This window comes from Phasianus colchicus, chromosome 29, assembly GCF_987193195.1.
Source record: "Phasianus colchicus chromosome 29, bPhaCol1.hap1.1, whole genome shotgun sequence".
NCBI lineage: Eukaryota > Metazoa > Chordata > Aves > Galliformes > Phasianidae > Phasianus > Phasianus colchicus.
Window position 1 is genome coordinate 693,642 of NC_143464.1, and position 10,366 is coordinate 704,007.

Sequence of the window (10,366 nt, forward strand, 5' to 3'; positions counted from 1 at the left end):
TGGTTCTCTGTCACAGTATCACAGTTGATGGATGGTGGTGGAGAAAGCGTTTCTGCAGCTCTTAATCCATAGCACTGAAAGCACAAATCAGGATGTTTGATTTTTTCTTTTTTCCAAACTCCCACGGTGTGAGTCCTGAAATGAGCTCGTACTACAGGGTGAAAAGTTTTCAGTTAAAAATATTTTTATATAATTATTCTCTTTTTTCTTCTTTTTTTCTTTTTTTCTGCCCCAGTATGATTTTTTACTTCTGTCAGTGTAAACTGTCCAGATGATACTCTGTGCCCCAGCAGGTGCTTTACTCCTGTAGGATTACAAATGGAAAAGGGGCACCTGGGGCTGTGCCCCGGGCTCGGCTGTGTGCTTGAAACGCCACCCAAAAGAAGCTGGTTGCCTCCATGAATCTTCGTGCTTTCTGTCTCACAGGATGTCTTTGGGTAATTAGTGTGAGCCGTTATAAAAGCTAGGTTTACTCTTTCTTGGTGAATGCTGAATCCTAGAGTAGCATTTTGCAAGAGAGTTGGGCACCGTATTGCTTTATTTTGTGTGTTGGAGCTCTCTCTGGGACACAGAGCAGGTATACCCAATGCACAGCTCCGCACAGCCAGCAGTGCAGCCCAGCCCCGGCCCCACACAGTGCTCTGAACAGCAAAGAATGTGCAGCCATGCTTTCTCTTTGGATAAAGGAACTTGAAAACCGATTTCAATTTTCCAAAAAAATCATCACTTTATGTTGGTGACACCATTTTAATTGGTACAAATGCATTACCTGCCCGTTTCCAAATGGAATGCATAGAGTTCCAATCAGATATTCGACTCCAAAATCTAATCATGTCTCCTGACTGGACTTCTGTCAGACCTCTTTTAACAGACAGAAATATTCCTCACTTTGCAGTCAAGCCTAATTCACGTCGTCGCTTTTTGGCAGTAAGCACACTTGTGAACAATTGCAAAGAATGAAGCATGGGAAGAGTAAAATTTCATCAACAATCACAACAAACACATTAAGACCTCATGAAAAATTGCAACCATTGACATCAAACGAGGCATTGATGCATTATATATGCATCAATAATAAGGTCAAATATGCCACCAGTTTTACTGGTGCTCTTGAACATTTTTAGCGAGGACATAGACAGTGGGATTGAGTGTATCCTCAGCTGATGACACCAAGCTGAGGGGTGCAGTTGGCACAATAGAAGGCAGAGACGCTATCCAGAGGGACCTGGACACACGTGAAATAGAAGGCACGTGAGCATCTTGTGAGGTTTAACAAGGCCAAGTGCAAGGTGTTGCAATTGGGTTGAGGCAGTCGCAGATGCGGGTAGAGACTGGGAGGAGAACACATAGAGAGAAGCCCTGTGGAGAAGGACATAACGGGTCATAATGGCCAAAAAGCTGGAGATGAGCCAGCAGTGCGTGCCTGGAGCCCGGAAGGCCTGAGAAAGGTGTCCAGCAGGGCAGGGCGGTGATTGTCCCTCTCTACTGTGCCCTTGCGAGGCCCCATCTGAAGTACTGCGCCCAAGCCTGGGGTGCCAAGCACAGGAGAGATGTGGAGCGGTGGGAGGGGGTCCAGAGGACGGCCACAAAGACGAGACAAGGACTGGAGCACCTCACCTAAGAGGGCAGGTTTGAGGGAGTTGGGTTAACTTAGCTTTCAAAACAGAAGGCTTTGGGGAGACCTCGTTGCAGCCTTCTAGTACTTTTAAGGCTCCTGCCAAGCTGGAGGAGGACTGACTTTTTCTTGCGGTCTGATAGTAATAGGACAAGGGGGAATGGCATTAAACTAAAAGAGGATAGAGAGAGATGAGGTGTTAGAAAGAAACTGTTTACTCAGCAAGTGGCGAGGCACTTGCGAAGTTCCGCCCTGAGGGGTTCTGGATGCCCCACTGCTGGAGTCATTTGAGGCCAGGTTGGATGGGATCCTGGGCATCCTGATCTGGTGGTGCACGAACCTACTCACGGCAAGGGGGTTAGAACTGGATGATATTTAAGGGCCCCTCCAACCTAAGCCATTCTGCTGGGGAGAAGACAACCCTGTGGTTGAGGTCTGAACTCTGCCCACCCCAGGAAAAGACAAGAAGAGTGAAGCTGATGTGGATGAATGTGGGATTTATTGTCTTGGCTGATGTTGACCAAGTTGAACAAGCTGATGTAAATGAGCGTGGGATTTGTGGTCTTGGCTGATGTTGACCAAGTTGAGCAGGTGTCATTGGCACACGGCTGCTCCTGTGCAGACTGAGGGTCTGGCTGTGGGGATTGTGGTTCTGCAGATGGACCGGGGAGCAGCTTTGTGCTTTGTGCCCAGGCTGGCCGCCGCTGTTGGGACCGGCTGCCGCGGCGTGCTCGGGTCTGTGTGGGAAGTCGCAGCCCGACATCCCGCTGCGGAAGGGCTTCATGTGTGGGCCCTCCCCTGCTGCCTGGAGGGTCTTCTGTGTCCTGGCAGCGGGGAACCCCTCGAAGGCCTCGATGTCACTGGGGTGGCTGAGCAGAGCGTGCTGCTCTGTGCAGCTTGGCGTGGCTTTTGTCTGCTGCCACGGCTTCTTCTGGGCCGGCTCTGGGAACGTGAGGCCCGATCTTGAAGTGGGGAGCGGCTTCGTGCCCGGCCCGTCCCCTGCTGCCTGGGACTCCTTCCGGGCGCAGCCACTGGGGAATCGCTGGAGGGCCGCGATGCCCTCTGTTGGGTGGACCTGCGGGAGATGCTGTTGGTGCGTGGGGCTGTTGCACGGCCGCTTCCGCGGTGTCCTTGGCGCCGCAGAGATGCCTCCTGATCCTCAGGGAGGCGTGGGCGGATTGCCCTCTGCCGTCTCCCAGGCCCACTGGGCAGGTGGCTGTTCTCAGGCAGCTGGGATCTATGTGATGCTGCCTGGCTGCTGGGGCCGGAGCTGATGTTCTCCGGTCCCTGGGAGCCACAGGGAGGCTCCAGAGCCCCTTGGCTGGAAGTTCTGGGGCCGGTGTGCTCCATGTTGGTGCTGGGTCCGGCACGCTCCGTGTTGCTGCTGGAGGCTGTAAAGGAAAGCAGGAAGGTCATTGGGATGAAGCTGCAGGCTTGAGTCGGAACGGGCTGCCCTCCTTCCTGGGGCAGAGAGAGCCTGGCAGGGCCACCCTGAGCAGCACCCACTGCCAGGCGTTGCCCGGCCCCTGCCTAGGGAACCACAACTGTTTGCATCTTACCGGTGCCCATGCCAGCACAGCTGTCACACTCCCAGCTGTTAACTCTGTTGCTCAGGTAGGAGCATCGTCGGTGGGTCCCTTCTGCAGCACAGGAGCTGCAGAGGAGCAGCTGCCAGGGCCTGGGGAAGCAAACGGATTGTGGCTGTGAGGACAAAGTGAGCCAAGCCAGGCAGTGGCCGGCACATCTGCGGTGCTCAGCCCTGGTTCCCCATCGTGTGCTGAGGCTGAGATCCCCTGCAGAAGCCCGGAGGGCTGCCGAGGTAACTCACCCATCCGCCTCTTCCTGCTCCCTGCCTCCTGGGTAAAGGCACTTGCTGACATCGCAGCGCCCGTGCCTCTGTAGAAGCGATGGGTAGGTGTTATCATCCCACCAAGACGGTCTCCTACAGGAGAAGGGAGGGAATGTGATGAGCCCCCGGTTCCCTGCCATGTGTGATCCAGGGTATCCCTGTTCATCCAAGGCAACCCCATTTCCAGCTTCTCTGTGAAGCTGAGGCCTGTGCTGGTGAGACAGCAAAGGGCCAGGCCTGCAAGGACAGTCCCTGGGCAGGCCCAGCACTCGCGCCTTCCCATCTGCAGAGCTGATGGGGAGAAGGACACCAACCTGACTGGGATTTGGATCCCCAGAGTGGACATTTCTGCACGGAATTGCTCCGTGTCTTGACAAATGGGGCACTGGAAGCACATGGTGCCGGCATTCATGGCCTGCCCCTGCATGAGAAGCAAAAGCAGCGTGAGCGTGAGCGGGGCCTGGTGCTGCTGAGCACTGGCCGTGGCCACAGGGTGAGGGGAGGGCTCCTACCTGGACGCAGCTGCGGTGGAACCAGGTGTGCTTGCACACTGGGCACCTCAGGGTCTGGTAGGACGTGCTGTCCTCCAGGGGCTCCAGACAGATGATGCAGTCGGTGCCTTGGGATGGAGCTGCCTCCGCTGCCTGTCGCGGGCGGTGCTTGCAGCAGAAGGACCTGAGGGAAGATGCAAGGGATGGGCATGGTGAGAAGCACTGCGAGGAGGGCAGAGCAGCAGGCAGGAGCCCCAGGCCCCGGCTCTGGCAGGCTGCTGGGAGCTGTCGCTGCAGGTTCCTCCCTGGCTTGGCTGCTGTTGACAGCCCTTACCTGTGCTGCCCAAAGAACTGGGTGACACATTCGCCGTCCACGGCGCAGGGCAGGTGGAAGCTGCGTGCACAGCCTCTCTCTGCGCAGCTGATGGCGGCTCCTCTCTCGCCACAAACAAAGCATTGCTGAAAAGAACAGGGCAGCCCCGATCAGCAGCAGGCTCGGGGCCTCCACGACTGGCCCCACACCTCTGGGAAGGGCACAGGCTGAGGAAGCTGCTGGATCCCACTCTGCAGAGCCGCCTGGCAGAGAAGGCTCGTCTGCTATGGCAGGACTTTGCCCTGGAGCCCACTGGAAGGGCTGCCATTGCTTTCTTTGGGTGCAGACTAAGTTGGTGTGAGCCTCTCCTGGCACAAAGCTCACCGCTCCATTCAGGGCCTCACCTTCTGGTCCGCCTGCTTGATTCTGCATCTGATGGTACCAACGGGGAGGCCCAGAGTTTCCTCCCAGGGGTCGCTTTCTTCAAAGACTATGTTGGCAAAAAGCTGTGGGAGAGGAAAGAGCAGAGCAGGATCTCGTTAGGACAGAAAGGAAGGGAGCATCCCAGGCAGGGAGCTGGCAGGAGCCCTTGAGGGTTGGAACTCACCAAGCAGAACTCATGCACGCAAAGGTCACTCTCGGCAAAGGTGCGCCCGCAGATGTTCGGGTCGACATCCGCCCGGCGACACAGCATGCACACTGGAGAGGAGAGAGCAAAGGCGAGCAGCAGTGAGCACCTTGCGGGGCCAGGTGTCCCTGAGGGCGGTCCCCAGGGCCGTGCTCTTTGCTTGCCATGCTGGCCGAGGGGCAACGCTGGAGGAGGGGGCATTGCAGGCCCAACGGTGGCAGCGGGCAGCCACAGCCCAGGCTGGGCCCCTTGCCGAGGAGCAGAGGAGCGGTGCCCAGCGGCAGCTGGGGGGCCCCTGCCTGCCCCTTCCTTCCCTCTCAGCCGCTGGCAGACCCCCAGCACCCCTCTGCCTGGCGACGGGGCGCTGCGTGCAGGGATCCTTTGCTCTCACCTCGCTCCCTGGAGTCGGGGGCCTTCCGCTTCCTATTGGACATGTTGCGCATCGACAGTGAGCACTTGGAGAGTCCCTGCTCTCTCTGCACCTCACCAGGCCACACTGACGCACGCTCTGAGCCTGGCAGCCTTTGCTCTGCTCCCAACCCCACGGGTCACAATGGCCACTCCCCGCCACCACTGTGACATCACGGTTACCAAACCAGGACGGAATGCATCCCAGGCTCCCAAGCAAGATGGCGGCAGCCCTGGGCAACCTGTTCCAGTGCGTCCCCACCCTCAGAATCCACAATTGCCTCCCAACAGCCGATCTGTATCTCCCCTCTCTTTTCAATATTACGCATCACCTCCAGAAGAGCTGGTTCCCTCAGGCACACCTTTCCCCACGGTGGACCGCTTGCCTGGGTAACATACCAGATCTTCTTTGAAGGGATTCCTTTCCCTCTCGGCCCTTACAGAGAGTCACCTCCATAAGGTGAAGGCTTGTATCTCATTTCCAAGGGCTTTGTCAATGCCCCCTTCCCGTGAAAGGGACCCCAGATGCCTGCCTTTGCTGCCCACTAAGTCCAGGCTTGTGGCCCGCCCCATTCTCCCAGTGTCAGAGTGCTCCCCTGCATGACAGCTGAAGTCTTTTCACATACCTCTCAGCTCACTTGTGCTCAGGAGACAAATGGTTCTCATCTCCTTTATGAGTTCTGCCTCTTCCTCCTGCTGTTCTTGTCGTGGCCCGGCTTCATTCTCATCCTCTTCTTCTATCCCCGTCTTACAATGTATTTCCGTTCTTACTAAAGGAACTGATTTTCACAGCCTAATTTTGGTCTTTTTAATAAGGGCTACGGATACTGGCACAGTTGGGTTCTCTGGTTGAACTACATGGGCTGTCACAAAGTCGGGAGCTGGCGCAGGGCCTTTCTCATGCCTTGGAGCAGATGCGGGCCCCGTCGCAGTGGGCCAAACAATTATGAGATCCCCCGCTCGTGCGTTTCTTCTCCAGACTGAAGAGTCCTAGGTCTCTCAGCCTTTTCTCGTGAGGAAGATGCTCCAGGCCCCTCATCATCTCTGTGGTCGTCAGCCCGTTCTCAGTCTGTCTCACTGCCCACTCATCGGTGCCATGCCCTTTCAGATGACTGGTGCGAAGCTGGCTATCCCCCAGCGTCCAGGCAGCTCTCCTGTTCTCCAAGGCCTCTCAAAGATCATAGAGAGCAGTTCAGCAATTACCTCCACCAGCTCTCTCAGCACACGTGGGTGCAACCCAACGGGGCCCATGAATTTGTGAGCACTGATTTTGCCTGCACGCTCCCTGTTCAGATCCTCCTCAAGCAAGAGGAAGTTTTTAGTTCCCCAGACTCTCTCTCTTACCTCCAGGGCCTGCGAAACAGAAAGAAACAATGGGGTAATTATAACTCCCTCTGGAGCTTAGACACCTCCCCAGGCTTTGCCATCACATCTAGCACCTGACTGGAAAGCAGCAAAAAGGTTGTAGTTAGGCACAATGGCTGCAGAGCATAAACAGCTGTAGAAGAAATAGGTGTGGGCAGATGGATGTGGGATCCACCCTCCCAGGTGCTCTCCCACCAGGTTCTATTTGGACACCGATTTGCAGCACCTCAGCTCTGTGCCCAGGCTGGCCGCCGCTGTTGGGACCGGCTGCCGCGGCGTGCTCGGGTCTGTGTGGGAAGTCGCAACCTGACATCCCGCTGCGGAAGGGCTTCATGTGTGAGCTCTCCCTTGCTGCCTGGACGGTCTTCTGTGCTCCGGCAGTGGGGAACCCTCGAGGGCCTCGATGTCACTGGGGTGGCTGAGCAGTCCTTAATTCCCCAGACTCTCTCTTACCGCCAGGGCCTGGGATTTTGGGGGTGCAATCTTAGTAGCAATGACGGACGCAAAGAAGGCATTCTGTGTCTCTGCCTTCTCTTCGTCCCCTGTTACCAGGGCACCCGCCTCATTCAGTGGCAGACCCACATTTGTTCTAGTCTTAGTTTTACTACCAACATTCTTACAAAAGCCTTTGTTGTTATCCTCGACCGCCTTTGCCGGATTTAATCCCAAGGGTGCTGTAGCCCTCCTCATTGCATCCTTGCAGGCCTTGACAACGCTCATATATTCTTTCCAAGTAGAAATGGAATGGCCCTTCTACCACGTGCTGTGTACGCTCCTCTTCCCTTTGAGTTTATCCATGAGCTCCTTGCTTATCCAGCAGTTCTCCTGCCACTTTTCCCCGGTTCCTTGCTCTCAGGAAGGGGTGCATCCATCTTGAGCTTGGAGGAAGCGGTGTTTAAGTGTCAAGCAGCTCTCTTGGGCCTACTTGCCTTCCAAAGCTCTAGTCCATGCAGGCCCTTGCAGAGGTCCAATTTTGCTCTCCCGAAGTCCAGGGTTACAATCCTACTGTGGAGTTGGCAATGCCTTTTATGCCATATGATGGGCCCTTCCAATTGGCTCTGGAGCAGTTTCCAGATGGGGTGGAGTGTATCTGGTGTCATATACCATACCAGTATCTGGTGCGCATGCCATACCAGTCATGTTTCTCCCATTGCACGGTGGTTGTTGGTGGAACGGGGCGGGGGGTGGGGGGGAGTAGAACCGAGACCGCCTTAAGCAAGACCAAGACAACAAACTCCTGACTTCTCCATTGTGCTTATGCACAACATGTTTGTTCTGCACTTTTCACAAGAGCATGGCAGTACAGTTTTTGTTCTGAGGCATTCGGGAGATTGTTACCATTTTGTTTTGCACAGTTTGCACAGAAATTTTTGTGCATTTGGACTGTGTGCTGTATGTGCAACTGTATCTGATTTTCTCTTAGAATGACTTCTACTTTAAAAATCATTAGGAAATTTTACCTTTTGAGAAAGATTTTTTTTTGGTGATAGCTTCTAGAATTGTCCCGGGACTTGATGGTACACCAACTAGTTGATAGTCTCCAGGCTCATCCTAACCCTTCTCTTCCCCTCCTGATGAAAATAGGTTCGGTATCTTTCTGGTCAGCTGGTATGAACCCCGCTGCACATTCTCTCTTTAAGAAGGGAGTGTAAGAATCTCGAAACTCCTGACAGCTTGAAGACCCGAGGATGCTGTTCATCTCCACCTTCTGTTGCCTTGTTCTTTGTGCAAACATCACCCGAGCTCTTCTTTCACCCTTCTCCATCTCCAGCCCCTTGTTGCTTTTCAACACTTTTCACTGGGCTTGGGCACCGTTGCTCTCCATGTGAGCTTGTGGCAGAGCTGGTCAGTGAAATGATTTGGAAAAATGATCAAACACGTCCCAGTCTGCATGGGCTTCATGATGCATTTATGGATTATGGACATCTATAAAGGTAAAACCTATATGAATATGCAGCTGGTGAAAAGAAGTTATATTAAAGTCGGTGAAGGATCAGACGCTCTGTATGCATGTATATGCACACATTTATGTCTCACTCTCAATACTTTGTAGGCGTGTGAAGGAAGTGACATGTTTCTTTTTGGCTCAGACTGTGACAACGCCATACAGAACTGTAACACTGTGAATTCTTGCCCTCTTTCTGTCTGGTTCACAGATGGGCCTGTAGCTAACTGGAGACAGGAGACACAGCTGTAACAGCCTTGTGAAGGCATCAGAGCAAACACAGTACTGTCACACGCTTGTGAAAGGTGCAGAAGAAACACAGGTTGTACCAAGTACAGTGGAGAAGCCAGGAGTCGGTCGTCTGGCTGAAGGCGGTCTCGGGTCCCCCCCACAACCACGGCCCTCCACAACCACCATGCACAGGGAGCAGCATGGGGTTACGGCATACGCACGGTGTGTGGCACCGTGCAGCAGCTCCTGGCCCGACCGGAGCCAAAGAAGGACAAATTCGGGGACGTGGCACAGAACCATTCCCAATCCACATCCGGCAGAACAACCCCCTTCTCCAGATACGGGCCTGGCTACGTGCCAGCGATGTCACCACGCTTTTCTTCATCCTTCTGCCTTCCGGGTATCACCACCTTTAGTCGAACTTCTTGTGCGCTCAGTAATGACAAATGCCAACCACTCTGGCAGAGCTCAGGGGTAGACGAGCCTGAACGCAGTTTGAATGAACGCCTTCACTCGAGAAGAGCCAAGCCCCGCCCCGTTCCCCGAGGCTCACTCCGGTCCCATTGGCGGTACCCACGCTCCGCGCCGCTCTTTTCTCGGTCTCTGCTGCCACCGCGTGACCGGAGCGCGGAACTGCAGTCGGGACCGCCGCGGCGGCGGTTTTAGGGGCGTTTTAGGGGTTTTAGTCCGACGAACTCTGGGAGCACTCTGGGCGCTCTGGGCCCCCCCGGGGCCCGCACGGTCCCGCAGAGCACCACACAGCCGTCCCGGAGCTGCACGACGCGTCGCTCTGCTGTCTCCGCTCTGTACCGCCCGTCCCTGCGGTAATACGAAGAGATCCTCCAGGCACTAATGCCTTCGGAAACCCGGAAGTAGTGACTCTTTGCTCTGACTGCTCTGTGCCGCCAGCCCTCCAACTCTATGGTAATGGGTCCTCCTGGTGGAACTGCGCATGTGCTGAGAAGAGCGGAAGGGGCGTCTCGTTGCTTTAAGGGCGCTGCGCTGCCGGCCCGGCGGGCTGGTGGTGGTTGGAGCTGGCGGCGCTGCTCGGCGCGCGGGCTTGCAGCCGGTCAGCGGGGTTATAACAAACCGGAAGAAGAATATCGAGTCATCTGTATCTCTATATCTCATCTCATTTTCTGCTCCAAAACTGACCAAAGTGTCAAAATGGTTTCCAGCTCCAAGAGGGAAATGGTTGCAAGTTCCAAGAGGGGAGATGTAGGTTGGATATAGGGACAAAATCTTCTGCAGAGAGGTGGTGAGGCACTGGCACAGGTTGCACGGAGGTGCGGTGGGTGCTGCGTCCCTGGAGACCTGACCCAGCTGTGGTGTCCCTGTGCGCTGCAGGGGAATTGGTCCAGATGGCCCTCAGAGGTCCCTTCTAACTCTGAGGAGTTTGTGGTTCTCTGTCACAGTATCACAGTTGATGGATGGTGGTGGAGAAAGCGTTTCTGCAGCTCTTAATCCATAGCACTGAAAGCACAAATCAGGATGTTTGATTTTTTCTTTTTTCCAAACTCC

General features: G+C 55.0%; 1 protein-coding gene across 6 annotated transcripts; it reads right to left on the reverse strand.

The window, feature by feature from the left end:
• Positions 1-3: 3 nt before the first annotated feature.
• On the reverse strand, positions 4-10,224 carry LOC149914432 (E3 ubiquitin-protein ligase PHF7-like). Of its 6 annotated transcripts, XM_090126568.1 has the most exons (9): positions 5,288-10,224; positions 4,876-4,967; positions 4,673-4,774; positions 4,290-4,414; positions 3,977-4,139; positions 3,779-3,885; positions 3,444-3,557; positions 3,175-3,293; positions 4-3,006 (listed from the first exon to the last, which is right to left on the reverse strand). In XM_090126568.1, exons 1-9 carry the CDS (start codon positions 5,337-5,339, stop codon positions 2,396-2,398), a joined length of 1,485 nt encoding a protein of 494 aa, XP_089982694.1. In that variant the 5' UTR covers positions 5,340-10,224; the 3' UTR covers positions 4-2,395. The 6 variants fall into 6 exon arrangements, with proteins under 6 accessions (XP_089982694.1, XP_089982693.1, XP_089982691.1 ...); XM_090126567.1 differs by having other exon boundaries at positions 4,876-10,224; XM_090126565.1 differs by having other exon boundaries at positions 3,444-4,139; positions 5,931-10,224.
• Between the last annotated feature and the right edge of the window lie 142 nt (positions 10,225-10,366).